This window comes from Bos indicus, chromosome 19 (genome assembly GCF_029378745.1).
Source record: "Bos indicus isolate NIAB-ARS_2022 breed Sahiwal x Tharparkar chromosome 19, NIAB-ARS_B.indTharparkar_mat_pri_1.0, whole genome shotgun sequence".
NCBI lineage: Eukaryota > Metazoa > Chordata > Mammalia > Artiodactyla > Bovidae > Bos > Bos indicus.
This window is the reverse complement of record NC_091778.1, coordinates 63,000,329-63,017,899: the sequence shown is the minus strand read 5'-3', so window position 1 is coordinate 63,017,899 and position 17,571 is coordinate 63,000,329. Positions and strand designations below refer to the sequence as shown.

The window sequence follows — 17,571 nt, the reverse complement described above, 5'->3', positions numbered from 1 at the left end:
TCAGCGAGTGACCCTCTGCGCCGCGGCAGAGGGCTTGCCCTGAGCGTGGGGCCCCGCTGGTGTTCACGGGCCTGTGTGTGTGGGTCCCCGAGGCCACACCCACGGACAGGCTTGCACGGAGAGCTCGGCTCCCCTGTGGCCCCTTGGGTGCTGGTCAGCGTCACCTGGGTACTGCTCCTAATTGTTAACAAGTGACTTTGACGTCATGAGCCTGTGTCCCCCCGGGCAGTCCTTGGAACCCCGCTTCACCGCCCTCCCCAGCCCAGAAGTTACCACCGGGCACAGCTCATATCTCCTGGCTGATCAGAGCTGCATGGTGGGCTGTTTCAAGGACCCACTCAGGAACAGTGGGTCAGGGGTCCCTGTCTGGTGCGAGGGTTGTTTGAACCTCTGTGTTGGGAAAGTTCCCTTAGCCCCTCTGAGCCCCTCTGTCCTCCGTGGCAGGGTCGAGCTACCAGTCGAGCCTCTTCCACCGCAGGTTGGAGGGTCAGGAGGTGACGTGTGGGAGGCACTGGGTCATCACAGGTGCTCAGGAGGGAGTTTCTGGGGACTTCCCTGGTGGCCCAGTGGTCAGGACTGCACACTCCCAATGTAGGGGCACAGGTTCGATCCCTGGTCAGGGAACTAAGACCCCACAGGCTGTGTGGCCAAAACAGAAACAGCAAACAGTTGCTGAGTTGAAGACGCTGGTTAGGGGGCTGCTGAGTCCATAGCCAGAGGCCAGAGCTCCAGCGTGGTGCGAGCTCGGGCAGGGACAGCCCACGTCTCTGCGGGCCGTGGGAGGCAGACACCCTCCCCCCAAAGGGTGGCCCCCCCCAAGGGTGGCGGTCACACTTGTTTTCACAAGTCCTTTTCTCCAGTCGGTGCCAGGACAGGGGTGTGGGGCCACAGCGGGCAGTGTCCTGCAGCCCATTGACTCGGTGTTGCCTTTCTTGGTTTCTAGGGGACAATGGCCCGTGGGCTCAGAAGTGTGAGCTGGCCGGGAGTGTGGGGCCCTTCACCGGATCGTGGCAGGCTCGTCGAGGTATGGTCTCCGCTGGGGGTGGGGACGGGAGACACAGCCTCTGGGAGGACCGATTTCTCTCCCAGCCTTGGGGCATCTTTGTGACACAGGAATAGATTACTCACAGCCACCAGCTCCCAGAAAAGAAACAGTTGGGGCGGAGACAGTTGGTGTGCGTTCGGTCATCCCTTCCTTTCCTCCAGGGTGTCAGCCCTGCCCCCAGAGGCCAGGCTGAGGACCGTCCAGCAAACACGCTTGCCTTTGCCTTCGTCCTGGCGACCTTGCTCTTTATCCTTGCTTTCTTTTCTTTTCTTTTTTTTGCTTTCTTTTTTTTTTTTTTGCTTTCTTTTCTTTCCTTGTTTATAGTAATCCCTTCATCCATCCAACCATTACTTCACCAAGAAATGGTTAGTGCACAATTATGCCAGGCTTCCGTATGTATCGTCTCTAAACCTTCATGAGAGGCAGGTAGTAATAACTCCATTTACAGCTGAAGAAAGAGGCTCAGAGAGGCTAAGAAACTTGCCTGGAGTCACACAACTGGGGAGGACAGAGCCAGGCTTGCTACCAAGTTGAGGATGCTGATACGCACTGCCTCTCTTTATTTACCATCCTTCACTCTCAGCTCAGCACCCATCTGCTCCGGGATGGTCTCCCCAGAGGGACCTCACCCTCTGAAAGGACCTCACCCTCTGAAAGGCAGTCCTGCGGGGGATAATTCGACAGTACGGATGAAAGGCTTAAACAACGTGCATGACTGCTGGTGCTTTAATTCCTCCTTAAAGAATTTGTTTTCAAGAAATAGTTAGCCAAGTGCGCAACAATGTATGTAAAAGAACGCTCTTTGCTGTAGATTAAAAACAACAAACAAACACGTAACCCAAGTGTCCAGCAAGACAGGAGCGCTCCAAGAAATTACGGTGCATGCCTCTAAGGAAACATGCAGAACCTCTGACAATGGTGCCTATGACTCACCTGGAAACAGTTACACAAAACAGTTTCTAGTGAATAATTCAGGTCACAGAACCACATGTAAAGTATGATCTTATTGTATCATACTAAGTATACGTGGTCTCAGAAAAGCCTTGACAGGGCAACAAAAGTGAGCCAGTGGTCACCTCTGAGTGGTGGAGGAGGGGTTTCTAAAAAATCGTTTTATGTGTTTGCTTATATTTGTCTGTGCTGGGTCTCCGCTGAGCAGGCTTTCTCTAGCTGCAGTGCGTGACCTTCTCACAACTGGCATCTCTTGTTGCAGAGCGTGGGCTCCAAGTCACGAGGGCTCCAGAGCACAGGCTGGGTAGTTGGGGCGCATGGGCTCCGTTGCTCCAAGGCCTGTGGGATCTTCCCGGACCAGGGATCGAACCCATGTCTCCTGCATTGGCAGGCAGATTCTTTACCACCGAGCCACCTGGGAAGGCCAAGGAAGGGTTTAAGTGTAGTTTTCCCTACCTTCATTTGGCCAATGAATTGGTATTATTTTATAATACCAAATATAATATTTATTAATATTAATATATTATTTATAATGAATATACTTTATAAAATTAAAAACTATAAAATTTTAGAAAGCACCTGTGTCCAAGGGGTTCAGAGGTGGGCTTGGCAAGATTATCCTCTGGGGCTGGGTTCACCCTGTCATCCTATTGGCTGGCTGGCCTGACCTGTGGCCCCCAGCTGTCTCCAGGTCAGAGGACACAAACCCCCTTTCACATTAGTCTGGCAGAAAGTTTATAGCTACCTAGAAGCTGGAACATCCCTGTGTCCCATGGCCAGTGGTGAGAAGGAAGGGCTTTAATCTGGCGTCCCTGGCTCAGATCCCTTGAGAACTTTACAGGTGAGTGGCTGCTGAACCCTGACCATGCCTCCTGTCTGGACATGTGTGATGGGAGTCAGGAGGACTGGGTGCCGCCTCCTCCAGACCTGTTCAGTGACCAGGTGACTTCATGCATGAGTCACGTTGGCCCTGCCTGTTCAAGAGTGCTGTAATTGAGTCCCGGTTCCTGGACAGCTGGACCAGGAAGAGATGCCACACCCAGACTGGTGGAAATGGGTCCGGTAGCTGCAGCCATGGTGTGTGGGTTAGTCGCTCCATCGTGTCCGACTCTGCGACCCCATGGACTGCAGCCCGCCAGGCTCCTCTGTCCATGGGATTCTCCAGGCAAGAATACTGGAGTGGGTTGCTGTTTCCTTCTCCAGCAGGTCTTCCTGACCCGGGGTTTGAACCCAGGCCTCCTACGCTGCAGGCAGATTCTTTAATCTGCAGCCATCACCTAGGGAAATACAGTGCCAGCCGGGAGTGGCAGTTCCTCTTCTCTGCGCCTGCCCTCAGGCCAGGTTCCGTCCTCAGTACTCAGTTAGAGGGGCCTGGGATCACTTTTACTCTCCAGGGTGAAAATTCTGAAGGCATGGAGGCCAAGATTGAGGGGACACAACTGTTCAGGAGGGGGCCCCTCTCTGGGGAGCTTTCTGTTCCCTCAGAAGGTGACCTCTGACCTCCTATCTGAGGACCTGTCTCATCTTGTCTCTTAGGAGGCAGCTTTAAACTAGTGAACCAGGCTTGCAAATATGTTGTAGGGAAGAGAGAGGAGGAACTTACAAATGCAAAGAGAAGAGACGCGTGAGTGCAGTGCAGTGCGGAACGGACTCCGAGTCATCATTGGAACCAACCGTGAGAGCTAAGTCACTTCAGTCGTGTGGCCTCCTCGCAACCCCACGGGCTGTAGCCCACCAGGCCCCTCTGTCCATGGGATTCTCCAGGCAAGAGCACTGGAGTGCATTGCCATGTGTTCCTGCAGGGGATCTTCCCCACGCAGGAATCAAACCCACGTCTCCTGCATTGGCTGGCAAGTTCTTGACCACTGAGCCGCCAGGGAGTGTCCACCCGTCCGTGAATGGATGGGGAAGACGTGGTGTGTATGGATATGTACATTGCCCGGCGCTTGAGTGTGCGGTGGGGCTGGGAGCCTCTGCTTTTCTTGGGGGGTCACGCCGGCGCCCCTGGCCGTGGGCTGAGATCTGCCCCGACCTCGACCTCCACATCGGCTCCCCGCCACCCTGGCGGCAGCTGTCTCCCTCCCCTCTGCCCGGGACACTGCGGGGGGCTCCGGGGGGCCAGGCAGGGCCCAGAGGAGGGGGTGTGGCCGGGGTCCCGCTGGGCAGATCTTCAGGCAGGTGCCTGGTCAGTGGGGGCCTGTGTGTCCTGCTGGGAGCAGGCCTCGCCCGAGAGTCGATGAAACCGAGAAGACAGTCCATGTTTTCACAACGGAGCGGGACAGACAGTACCCGGAGCACCGCCCTGTTCCCCCCGCCGCCAGCCCGGGGCGGCCGGCCACGCGCTGGTGCCCCCTCCCCATCCTCCCTTCCTCTCCTGGCCCGGGCGGCGCTCAGCTGATGGGATGAGGCAGCGTCTCCTGGAGCGGCGTTTCGTCCCGTGCTGGGCGAGGACGCTCCGCGGGGCTTGGCCGGCACCCTGCGGGGGTGAGAGCCTGGGCCGGGGGCAGGGGCACCGCTGGGCGGCCTGGCCTTCCCCCAGGCGGAGGGGCCCGGGCTGCGGGCGGCCACTGAGTCCCCCCACACCCTCCCCGCGTCGCAGCAGCGGCCCTTCCCCGCTCCAGACCTATTTCCTCTTCGGGACAGAACAAGCACCTTGTTTGTCCCCTAACGGACGGCTCCTCTGTCTGGAGAATCTTCCCTGCTTTATGTGAAGAGCAGAGCTGTTCCTTCCTCCCCTGGTGATGAGGAAACATGCTGCTGAGTTTGGCATCCTTGCCTTCTGGGAGACCTTGGTGTAAGGTGATGCTACCCGGCAGTTACGTAACCTTTCCCACTGGGAAGCCGGCTCTGCGGCCCAGCTGTCTGTCCGGGTGGGGGTGCGAGGGGGAGCGGACAGGGGTTGGGGGGGCAGACGGGTGGGGGGAGCAGACAGGGGTCAGAGGGGGTGCAGGGGGTTGGACAGGGGTCGGGGGGGGCGGATGGGGTCAGAGCGGGGCAGACGGGGTTAGAGGGGGCCGACAGGGGTCAGACAGGTTGTTGGGGGCAGTCAGGGGACAGAGGGGTTGCAGGGGGGGCGGACAGGGGTCAGAGAGGGTGCGGGGGGGCGGACAGGGGTCAGAGGTGGTGTAGGGGGGCGGACAGGGGTCAGAGGAGTGCGGGGTGGGGAGGATGCTGGCAGCCGGCCTGCTGGGGGCAGGGTCCTCGATGGGACCAGAGGGAGTCAAGTGATGTCCCTTTTCCGGCCACCGGCCACCAGGCTCGGAGCACCCCCACCCCGCTCACGGCCACCCAGGCCAGCTGGAGTCCTTGGCCTCACTAGAGGCCTGGCTTCCATGTGTTTCTAGAAAACTAGAGTGTGAGCTCTGGGCATCCTTGGCAAAGGCACATATTTATATTTAGAAACGAAGGCTGCTTCTTTAGAAGGTTATAGAATGTGGACTCCTCAGAACAGGCGCGTTCTTCTGCCCCGAGACACTCGTATAATGGCTTGAGGGGCCAAGCAGGTAGTTCAAATGAACACATGCTTGTTTTTGTCTGTTGTGGACAGGACTAGGGATTCGGTCAGTGGGACAGAGGGCTCTTGTCTAATGACATTCAGATTCAGTTTAAAAACAAAGTCTGCTTCGCGCCAAAGCACAGTGTCAGAGGCCTGCGTTCAGCGCACGGGCTGCCAGGCGCGGCGTCTGCCCATTCCTGTCTGTAGGGGATTTTTTTGTGCCTTTGTTTTGTTTGGGTTTTTTCGGGACCGCATTTGTTGGGCACTCCTGTGGCAGGCACCGTGCCCGAGGGCCTTGCTCAGAACTTTATATACATTGTCTGACGTCAACTTTCCAGCGTCCCATGAGACCAGTACAGTCGCTTTCCCCCTTCAAAACTGAGGAGGAGGAGACAGAGGGACGTTAAGATTTCCGCCTGGACGTCCCTGGTGGTCCAGCGGTTAAGACTCTGCACTTGCGATGCAGGGGCCGTGGGTTCAATCCCTGGTGGGAGAACTCAGATCCCGCGTGCTGCCTGAGGTCTCACGACGAGAAGGCCTTCTCCTGTTTACCTTACTGCTTTTTCTGAGCCTCTGGTCCCAGAGACTGCTGTCAGAGTGACCTGGAATGACAGCCCCACCCGAGACTTACAAAACCAGCATCTCCAGGGGTCCTTTGGCAGCTCCATGTGCTGAGAGGCTTGCCAGCCTCTGTGAGCAGCCCCGCCCTTCTGACTCAGGGGGCCGTGGCGTTTGGGAGGGACCCTTTCTGGGAAGCGCCCGTGTGTCTGAACATGGACCGTGGTGGGGCTTCCTCCACGCATCTCAGAACGGCCTCTCCTTGCACAGCCAGGGAGGAAGAAGTAAGCACACTCATGAATCATGCTTCTGTTTATATTTTGGTTGCTGAGGCTAAATATTTATTGCTTTAAGTAAGAGGTTCTGCCTTAATTAGAGTCATAACCAACCACAAGTGCCTCGAAATGCATTCTCATGGCTGTCAGACGTGGTTTCTCAGCAGAAAGCCAAATTCAACGGATGCTTTGGCTCTGCCAGTGCAACTGGTCCAAGTGTGAAGGTTGCTGTCCACAAACAAAGAGCTTTTGAAATTAGAAACTGCACATTTTACTTTATGGGCTGGACTCAACTGTTGCTCTTACTCACTGTAACGGAGAGGGGAGAAGGTCGCATTTGTTCTCTGGGGCGCAAAGGCACAAAGGCCAGATGAAACCTGTCATTAGACACACGCTGGGTAGTTTCGAGACACATCGTGTCCCCTTTCTTACTGCCCTGGAACTGACGCGCTCTACGTGAACTCACCAGGAGAGCTTTACAGGGCTTTCCTGGTGTCTGGACCCCAGCTCAGGTCAATTAACTCACAATTTCTGGGAAATGGACCTTTGCATGAGTATTTCTCCAAAGCTCCCCTAGTGACTCGAGTCTGCGTACAGGGATGGGAACCACATCCTAGAAGGTCCTAGGAGCTCTTAATGACGGAGGGTGCCGGCTGTGTAGTCAGCCTTGGACTCAAATCCCGACTTGACTGTTTCCTTGCTGTGTGACCTTGGGCAAATTATTTAACCTCTCTGAGCTTCGACTTCTGCCTCTGAACAATGAAGAGTCACAGTGCTCAGCTCAGAAAGTTGCCCTGAGGGTTAAGGGAGACCGTTCAGGGAAGTCCTCAACTCTGTGCTTCGGGGAGGCTCAGTTAAGTGGAGGAATTACTGTTCCTAGTGTATATGTCCCAAGTCGCTTCCGTCATCTGCAACTCTGCGACCCCATGGACTGTAGCCCGCCAGGCTCCTCTGTCCATGGGATTCTCCAGGCAAGAACACTGGAGTGGGTTGCCAGGCCCTCCTCCAGGGGACCTTCCCAACCGAGGGACCGAACCCGCGTCTCTTGCGTCTCCTGCCTTGGCAGTGACTTCTTTACCACTATGAGTGTGTTAAGCGCAGGATGAGGGCCCATTAGCAGGAGCAGGAGTTGCTGAAGAGTATCAGGGGACCAGGGCCGGCTACTGTGGATTTCCGTGTTTGCTGGTGCAGATAAAGCACAGCACACACCGGCAGGTGTTTCTGATCATCAGAGGCTTGGCTACCAGGCATCAGCCGCGGGGACCCACAGACAATGCCAGTCGGGCCTTTCAAAGTCAGTCCACTGCCAGCAGTGCTGACCAGACGCTGGACACTGGAATCCGGAGCAAGAAGATGGGGCGTGTACACATGTATATTTATCATTGCTTGCCTGTGCTCTGGGCTCTTGAGATAAGTTCCTTTCAAGGACGAGGCTTGTGGGCATGGCTGGAATATATCAGTGTGTCTCTCTGGTAAAGCCAGAAGCTGGGGCACAGACAGGTATCAGCGGGCTAGTCTTCAAAACATAGATGGGGGTTTGCCCGCCACCCCCCGGCAAGTGTCCACACCAAGAGGCTCCTCCCAGCCAGCCTTCTCCTCTCTTGTACTGACTCCTAATCTTTGCAGGTGGCTGTCCGCTCTGTTGATGTGTACACGTTTTAGAACTGGCCGGATCCCTCCTCACCTCTCCAGCTTTCAACTCTCTGCTGAAATAAGGCAAACACATCGACATATTTTTCTCTGAAAAAGAAGGAGGGAAGTTAATCATCTGAAAAAGAAGAATACAGAAGATTATGACACATGAGCAGAACCCCTAGTAGCGAGGGCCCATTAGCAGATTCACTAATTACAGGCCAGTGTGTGTGTGTGTGTGTGTGTGTGTGTGGTGTGTGCTGTCGTGTCTGACTCTTTGCTGCCCCATGGACTGTAGCCAGGCTCCTCTGTCCATGGGATTCTCCAGGCAAGAACACTGGAGAGGGTTGCCGTGCCCTCCTCCCAGGGATCTTCCCGACCCAGGGGCCGAAACCATGTCTCTTGCATCTCTTGCATTGGCAGACGTGTTCTTTATCACTAGTTCTACCTGGGAGGCCCAGGGGCCTGGGTACCCTTCTGGAAATATCTTGGAGGCAGAGATGCAACTCTGGTGCTGACTCTGGTGCCCACTGTCCCATCAGAGTGCAAATCCCCATCTTGGGCCTTCTGGTTGACCTGCAGAACCATTGACTGGTTTCTTGGAATTGAAGCCTTCACTTTTCCTTAGCATCTGGCCTCAGAGGCTAAGCAAGTTCATCGGGATACTGTGTTCCATGGACTTGCAAATAAATGGACTCCATATTCTCACCCACCTATTTCCCAAGCGTCCCTAGAAACGCCCCTCATGGGTGGGGGGGCGAATGTGTGCAGGGCTTGCGCGCGTGCGATGCTCCCACCCTCTCTTGGCCCAGAGCAGAGGCATAAGTCATGCATTCCACAGCCACGTGGGAGTGTGATTTATGCCCCAGCAGCGCCGGATTCTCTGCTGCATGTGCGTGAATAATGGCAGGGGGCTCTGGGCCCCTCTGGACAGCAGGACTCTGGATGGCGGCCAGATGCTTGAGACACCCCAGGCCAGGCCACAGAGTTTCTCACCCAGCCCACTTGGTTCTGAGAGCCCCACACCCCTACACAGGAACCGTCCACACGGACGTGAGTTGGTGCGTGTTTTGTTTCTTACTTCAACACTTGGGGGGACTCCAGAGCTGGTTATGAGAAAATTCCAAGAATGCTGGGCACTTCCGGTGTTGGGAGCTGGCCCGGGACTTCAAAGGTTGCCTTCGCTGCGGGGTGGCTGCCGCAGAGCGCCGGCAGCCTGGGCTTCTCCCCCCACCCCTGTTCACGGCAGCCAAACATAAGGCCGTCGCATGACCGCGGCCTGTGTGAGGCACACACAGCCTTCGCCTTGGAAGGCCTCTGACACGCTAACCGTGTGGAATTCCTGGCTCAGCTGGGCTGAAGTCGGGGCGTGTGTGGGAGTGGTGGGGATGGTCATGGCTAATTCAACGCGACGTGTATTCAGGATGTTTCCATAAGGCATGACCTCATCCCTTCCAGCCCACTGGTCACCGTTACACTGCTGGTCACTTTTGACTCGGTAGTTACGAAAAGAATTCCTTTAATTACCCCGTGGAAATTCGTAGATTACACATAGATTGTTCTTACCTCCCCGAAAGAGGTAAGAGGTCAGAGTTATTATGAATGCTGTCTCCACAACATTGGAATAGCTCATTCATTCAAAAATAAAGGCAGACAAAAGGGGGGAGAAAAGTGAGGCAAAGGGAAAATACAACAAAATCTATGCCAGGTCAGTTGTTGGCATCAGACAGATCAAATAGCTGGGGGGAGTTTCTGCCTCTAGTCAAATAATTTTATTTCCCATCCTCAACATGACCTGTTGGAGAAGGAAATGGCAACCCACTCCAGTGTTCTTGCCTGGAGAATCCCAGGGACGGGGGAACCTGGTGGGCTGCCGTCTATGGGGTCACACAGAGTCGGACATGACTGAAGCGACTTAGCAGCAACAACAGGACCTGTAGGAAGACACATTCCTTCACGAGTTTGTTTGACAGGTATTTGTTGAGCTTCTACTGTGTCTCACCTGTGTTCCCTGGTGGCTCAGAAGTTAAAGCGTCTGCCTCCAAAGCGGGAGACCCGGGTTCAATCCCTGGGTCGGGCAGATCCCCTGGAGAAGGAAATGGTAACCCACTCCAGTACTCTTGCCTGGAGAATCGCATGGACGGAGAAGCCTGGTGGGCTACAGTCCACGGGCTCGCAAAGAGTCGGACACGACCGAGTGACTTCACTTTCTTTGACTTTACTGTGTCTCAGGCGCACGGGATGTTTGCCGGGTCGTGCTGTGCAGGTGCTCAGGAAGCCAGGCAGTAAAGAAGCCAGGCAAGCTGATGGTCATACGTGGAATGAGGGAATTAGGTGACGTGATTCCATAACGAGGGACAGAGGCAGCGATTTACACCTTTATCCAGTAAAATAAAAGCACGTATTGAAGGAGATTGGACTTCCCAGGTGGCTCAGCGAGTAAAGGATCTGCCTGCCAACGCAGGAGACGTGGGTTTGATCCCTGGGTCGGGAAGGTCCCCTGGAGAAGGAAATGGCCACCCACTCCGGTGTTCTCGCCTGGAGAATCCCGTGCACCAAGTAGCTTGGCGGGCTACAGTTCATGGGGTTGCAAGAGTCAGACACAACTAAGCAACTGAACATACACACATATTGAAAGAGATTAACTAGGTGAATAAAAATGGCTGATTACCAAGGGAAGTCGGGCCTTTGCTGGAACTACTGGGAGCTCTCAGAGCATCCCCGTCAGGAAGGACTGCTCTTCCCAGAGAACCGACTGCCTCCGTGTCTCGCAGGGGGAAGTCCCGCCAAGCAGACCACCTGGGAAGGAGGGCACCGCGTCCCGGCCCTGGCTTACTGGCCCGGCAGGGTCCCCGTCAACGTCACCAGCGCAGCTCTGCTGAGGTATGACCGCCGCCCCCCCCCCCCCCCCCCCCCCCCCAGTTCCTTGAGATGCAAGAAGGCGTGTGCTTGGGTGGCTGGCGACCTCCCCCTCGCCGACCCCGGGCAGGCGTCCACAGGGCCTTCCCAGACTCAGACTGCAGCTGCGCGGAGCTGCGTGCAGGCCAGCCTGTGAGCTCCTTAAAGCACAGAGGGCTCTTCAGGCCCTCCTCCGGGGAGACCGTCTCTGGGAAGAGGGCGCCGGGCGGGCTGCATGGCCATCAGCACTGGCGGCAGTGGCGTCTGCAGCAGTGTCATCACCACTTTCCTTGGGCTAAGCTCCCCTGGTGGCTCAGATGGGAGGGAATCTGCGTGCAATGCGGGAGACCTGGGTTCGATCCCTGGGTCAGGAAGATCCTCTGGAGAAGGAAATGGCAACCCACTCCAGGCTTCTTGCCTAGAGAATCCCATGGACAGAGGAGCCTGGCGGGCTAAGGTCCATGGGGTCGCAAATAGTCGGACGTGACTGAAATGACTTAGCATGTACTCATGCCAGCTGGTGGTAGGGAACGGGGGAGAACAGATCACTGAACCCGGATGATTCCCCCCTTGGGGGTAGGGCAGGTGTCTAAGGGGGGTCACTCAGATGGATAGCCCTGAGAAAGGGGTCTAGGCATTCACGTGCCCTGGAGGGGAGAGAGAGGGAAGGAGGGTCCCCCTGGCTGGGGAGGAAAGGCTGAATCCTTGGCTCAGGACCTTCTTCCTGCCTCTGCCTAAGAAGCTCCAAAAAGAAGTGCCCCTTTCTTCGTAGGACAACTGTCAGCGTGATCACATGTCAGATCACGCCGATCTCCTTATCGAGGCTGACCCAGAGGCCATGTCCTGGCACAGAGCTCGGCCGTGGTGAGCGTCCTGAACGCAACGCCACGCGGCCCTGACTCCTAACTAGGGGGGCGTCCTCCTCATGGTGTGCCCCATGGGCAGGGGTGCCAGGTGCTTGCTTACGTGCTCAGAGGCTTTGTTCTGGTTAAAGACTAATTTTCTAGTTCCAGAGGTCCTTCGCCGTCAACCAGTTGGGTTCTGGACTAGAAAATGCAGCCCAGAGGAGGAGCGCACATCTCACTGGTGTCCTTCGGGGCGGGGCGGGGGGCGGGGGGGGCAGGGCTTGAAGCCAGGGGTCGGAAGGGTAACCAGCCGTGATGCCAGAGCAGCGGGTGGCCAGGCCCTGTCCCTGGGCCCCCAGGAGCCCATGGTCAGCCCAGTACCATTGGGGAGGGTGCTGCCCAGCAGGTGTGACAAGCAACTCGGGCTGGAGTTTGTGACGTCAGGTTGGCCGGGAAGCGGGCCAGGCAGGCTGCTTTTCCTGGGCCTGACTCGCTGCAGTCAGGCCAGGGCTTCACGGGCTGGGCTGGACGTGCACAGGAAACTCAGCCACCCCGCGGGTGACGTCACCAGGAGCCAAGCAGGCTGTTGTCGGTTGAGAATGGCGTCTGTGCCTACCGTCGGTCACCGTGCCGCGATGGAGCGGCATCCCTGTGCTCATTAGTTCAGGCTTCAGAGGTGACAGCTGACTCAGGGGCTCGCTGGTGAGTGTCCCAAGGAAGCCTGTCTTGGGGACCTCCCTGGCGGTCCAGTGGTTAAGCCTTTGCCTTCTAATGCAGGTGGCGCAGGTTCGATCCCTGGTCAGGGAGCTAGGATCCCCCGCGCCCAAAACCAAAGCATAAAATTCTTCAATGAAGATGGATTGTTGTGTCCAGTATGGATCAGGCATGGCTCCAGGGACCGGATGTTGGAACAGGCTCATCAGACCGATGGAGAAGGAAATGGCAACCCACTCCAGTATTTTTGCCTGGAGAATCCCAGGGACAGAGGTCCTGGTGGGCTGCAGTCTGTGGCATCGCACAGAGTCAGACACGGCTGATGCGACTTAGCAGCAGCAGCAGCAGCAGACTGAAAGCTCCTGCTGTTTTGGAGCCGATGTCCCTTCGGGAGTGCAGGGCTTGGCAGCACACGCCGAAAGGGCCCTGTGGTCTGACCCTAAAGCCCTGAAGCAGGGTATCTCGACCTTGGCGCTGTTGACATTTGGGGCCGGACTGTTCTCTATGGTGGAGGGTGTCCCAGGCGTTTGAGGATGTCTCTAGATGCCAACGGCTGCCCCAGCCCCAGCTGTGACGACCGGGACGTCCCGAGGCAGCTCCATGAGCCCCTGGGAGGACAGGCTCATGCTGGTTGAGTCCGAGCTCTCGTGCAATGCCCTGGGTTGTGTGCAGAAAGGGGTGGGTCTGCTCGCACCTGAGCTGGGAGCCACGTCTCCTCTGTCCGGAACCAAGGACCGCTCTCGTGGGGACTCCTGGGCCAAGTCCACAGCGACGATTGGGGCAGGAAGGACGTGAAATAACCTCATGTGAAAAACAGCTAAGGGTCTGTTTTGCCAGGAGAGTGGATAGTCCCTCGGGTGAGGGGGGTGCGGCTCTTTCCCCAGATCGGAAAGGCAGGCTGCTGTGTGCAGGGGCCACAGCTGTCTCCAGGCAGTGGGTCCAGAAGGATCCACAGCAGGCAGTGCCCTTCAGGGGGTCCCATGGGCTAGGCGCCACGCTCCCCCGCAAGGCCCAGCCACGCCTCCCCTTTCAAGGCCCCGTCCCTGTTGCTGTGTCTGGCAGCGGGCTCCGGGGGAATGGGTGGTCCTGACGACCTCACTCCGGGCTGCGTTCTGCTTGGTCATCGACGTGTGCGCTTTGGTGTTGGGTTTTCCTGGCGCTCTGGTCATGCTCTGCTCCCTGGAAGGTGCTGATGGAGCTGCTGGTCTCCCAGGGGGACCTGGGGGTGCTAGGGGAGCTGCAGCCTCTCCAGCCTCCCCCACGGGACCTGGGTCAGGAATGGGGGCACCTAGATTCCCCTGGGGGTAATGCGAGTGAACCCCACGCGGGACAGATGGCAACTAAGAGAGGCTGAAGAGCATGCTCCCCATGCCCTGGGCTGGTTCCCGCTTCTCCACAGTTCAGAGGGGTTCTGCCGGCCCCTCCCTCGCTCTAGACCCAGAGTCAGGCCTGTGCACCCCAACCGACCCACCAGAGCCCCCCACTTCTCACTGCCTGCCTGCAGATCACACCTGCCCCGAGGTCATGTCCTCACTTCTAGGAAGCAGCCTCTCCCATCCCCTCCCTCACCCCCTCCCCACCCCCTACTCTGGACTGGCTTCTGGACTGCTCCGTACTCCACGAGGGCTTGCTGCCCTTCCTGCCTCTGCACGTGTGTGGGGTGCCAGCTCCTGGAAGGAGCATCGCGGGAGATAAGGCGTTGGCCCCGTGGACTCTGGAAGCCAAAGGGAGAGCAGAGACTCTTCCCAGTCAAGGGGGAGGGTCTGCTGTGGGCGGAGCCCTGGGCCAGAGGAGGGGAGGATGTTTGCTGGGAGGATGGCCTGCCAGGTCCCTTCTGAGACCCCTTCCTGGGGGGTGAGGCTCCCCGCAAGACCCTGGGCTGGGGAAGCCGGAGCGCATCCTCTCCCAGGGACGTCCAGCCTCATGTGGCCAGGCCCTTGGGTCTCCATTGAGTCCCTCTGACTCTTGGTGGGCCTGGCCCTCAGAGTCACAGCACTGCTCCTGCTGGAACTTTTTTTTTCTGACCAGAATGCAGGAGGGAGATGTGCCTCGGTATGGAGGCAAATGGTAGCATGTGACTTCAGAGAAACTCAGACTAGGCACACCCGCCGTCGTGGCCGCCTTCGGGTGGAGGGGCTGTGGGCATGGTGCTCCTTCACGTCGCTGGGCGTTACCTTTTCTCCTGCCCTCAGCACAGACCAGGGCTTCCCAGGTGGCCCACGCGATAAAGAAGCCGCCTGCTGATGCAGGAGATGCAAGAGACGTGGGTTCAATTCCTGAGTCGGGAAGATCTTCTGGAGGAAGAAATGGTGACCCGCTCCAGTATTCTTGCCTGCGAAATCCCACGGACAGAGGAGCCTGGCGGGCTACAGTCCATGGGGTCGAAAAGAGTCCAACACGAATGAGCACCTCCCCCCGGCCCCCAAACATGGACTAGTTTGTAAAAGGAATAAAAGGGCTTAATGAAAGGGGCTGGGATGTGTCACCCATGACCGTGTTCTAAACACAAGCGAGCTATCTGCAACATGGAGACCCCGGGAGGGAAATGAAGTGAGTATTCCCCTGCAGATGCTGGTCACACACTGCTCCCGCTCGGTGGGCGGTGGTGGCCTCGGTGGTGACAGGTAGAGCCTCTTAGTTCTCTTTTTATTTATTTTTAAAAATGAATTTTTATTGCAGTCTAATGTTGTGTCAGTTTCTGCCATACAGCAAAGTGACTGGTATACATGCACATCAGTTCAGTTCAGTTCCGCCGCTCAGTCGTGTCCGACTCTTTGCGACCCCGTGGACTGCAGCAACTGGGCCTCCCTGTCCATCACCAACTCCTGGAGTTTACTCAAACTCATGCCCATTGAGTCGGTGATGCCATCCAGCCACCTCGTCCTCTGTCACATGGAGCCCCTCTTTAGAGGCTTTTCCCGTCTGGGCTGTTAAAGAGTATGGAGTAGAGTTCCCTGCTCTGCACTTGCTGTTTAGTCGCTCGGTCGTGTCCGGCTCTTTATGACCCCATGGACTGTAGCCGCCAGGCTCCTCTGTCCATGGGACTCTCCAGGCAAGAAGACTGGAGCGGGTTGCCACTTCCTCCTCCAGGGGATCTTCCTGACCCAGGGACTGAACCCTGGGCAGAGGATGGCCCGTACTGGGGGCCGTCCAGGTGGGTCTGGCCCCAGGATGACCAGGCAGAGGGCCTGGGGACACTGGGGCTGACTCTGCCTGGTCTTCCCGCAGCGTGCTGGACATCTTCCCCACCGTGCTGGCCCTGGCAGGGGCCCCCCTGCCCCAAGGCCGACGCTTTGACGGTCTGGACGTCTCGCAGGTGCTGTTCGGCCGGGCGCAGACGGGACACAGGGTAAGTAGAGGAGGTGCGTGTCCTCTCGGGCTCGTCCGGAGGCTGGCCTGCCGCCCCCAGCGGGGTCTGCCTGCTTCTGTGCAGACAGACCTGTCCTCAGAAGATGCCCGCCAGTGGCCGCTGGAGGTCCAGCGTGTCAGACCCCGGGGAGGGGGACTCCTTTGACAGGAACCTCTTCCCACTCCCTGCTCTGCTTCCTGAGTCAGTCCAGCTCATCACCCAGATTTCTAGGTAGCAGTTTGGCCTAGGGCAGGTGTCCGTGGGTACATATTCCCTGTAACAAATTATTTTTTTTCTCACCATCATTTAATTTTCTGACATGACGTAGGCAGAAGGCACAGGTTTTAGCTGGATGGGATGTGTGAGCAGCGTCTGCGTTGTGCATCCTGGGCTCCCTGCCTCCCCCCTCCACTGACCCCGCCAGAACGAAAGCTCCCTGAGGGCAGGAATCTCATCAGGGAATTCTCAGTGCGCTTAACACAGCGTCTGGCACCCAGCCAGCGTGCAATAAATGAGAATTGAGTGAATGACTGGATGGATGAATGAGTGAGCGGATGCATGGATGATGTCCTGGGGGTCGGGGCCCCTGACCTCTCCCGGCTCCTGGAGTGCTCAGCGCACACAGCCCTTCAGCCCCCAGGCCCCTCTCTGGTGTTCCCGGAAGCATTTGGTGGCTGTCTCTCTCTCTGTTTTACTTTTGCCAAAAGGAAGAGGAAGTGGGAGGAGGGAAGGAGGCGGGTGGGATCCGGGCCTGGCTTCCCAGTTAGGACCTGCACATCAAAGCGTCTATTTCTGGCCTCCCCAGAGTCACAGGGAAGTGAGTCGAGTGTCCTGGGGCAGTTCCTGAAGGTGCCCCGCCCCTCTCCGGTGCACTGGTCAGAGTGGGCCCTGGGCTCCTCCCTGGAGGCCCAGGCTGGCCCCTGGGGCAGAACAGCTCCTCCCAGCCAGTCTGATCCCCGCCACTGCCCCCCACTTCCCGAGCTGCAGACCCTGCCAGGCCCAACCCTGCTCCCCGCCCCCACCCAGGACAGCTACGCTGGAAGGTGGCTTCTGCCCCTGGGCTGGGAGCTGGCGGTACGTGGCCCTGGGGGGTTGTCCACTGCGTCAGCGGAGAGATGCTCCTGAGTGTCCAGGAGGGTGACTGAGGTCACCAGGAAACTTTGACGCTGGCTCCTCAACACGGTCCCAGCGCCCGTGGGAGCCGGCTCCTGGGCGCGGAACTTCCGTCTGCAGCCGGCGGAGACCTGCTTTCTCAGGCTGCCTCTTTCCGCAAACTCACGGGGGCCCCACTTCAGGGCTGCGTGGTGACTGACCTGGGCCCCAGGGACCCGGCAGGACGGCCCGATAAAAGCCACAGCTCCGTTTGGGGTTTTGTGGGGACGTGTGATGGGTGGGGACCCAGCTGGAGTGGGGCTGACGGCACCCCGTGACCCGAGGGAAACAGCCACGCCTTACCGCTCACCAGGAGCTCTGTGGGAACTTTTAGGGTGTGTCTCCCGTGGGCCCGGCCCCACCAAGGACTAGACTCCTGCACTGTTAGTAAAGACACCTGAGAGGTCAGCATAGCTTGCTGCTTCCCTGGATTTGGCCTTGGGCTTTTCCGAGTGTGTGCTAAGTCACTTCAGTCGTGTCTGACTCTTTGCTCTCCCGTGGACTGTAGCCTGCCAGGTTTCTCTGTCCATGGGATTCTCCAGACAAGAACAGTAGAGTGGGCTGCCATGCCCTCCTCCAGGGGATCGAGCCCGAGTCTCTTTTATTTCCTGGGGTGGCAGGAGGGTTCTCACCATGAGCCCCACCTTGGTCTTTCC

The 17,571-nt window shown here is 57.6% G+C and overlaps 1 protein-coding gene across 9 annotated transcripts in view; it reads left to right on the top strand.

Moving 5' to 3' along the window:
- ARSG (arylsulfatase G) overlaps nt 1–17,571 on the top strand; it is a 104,248-nt gene that overhangs the window by 79,871 nt on the left and 6,806 nt on the right. For 6 of the 9 annotated variants that reach the window (XM_070774207.1, XM_070774210.1, XM_070774203.1 and 3 more), the window contains exons 8-10: nt 944–1,024; nt 10,732–10,840; nt 15,643–15,763. In XM_070774207.1, coding sequence (XP_070630308.1) covers nt 944–1,024; nt 10,732–10,840; nt 15,643–15,763 — 311 coding nt within the window. Of the gene's footprint in view, nt 1–943; nt 1,025–10,731; nt 10,841–15,642; nt 15,764–16,091; nt 17,566–17,571 lie in introns of those variants that run through there. The other 3 variants (XM_070774211.1, XM_070774208.1, XM_070774209.1) reach the window with 3 other exon arrangements.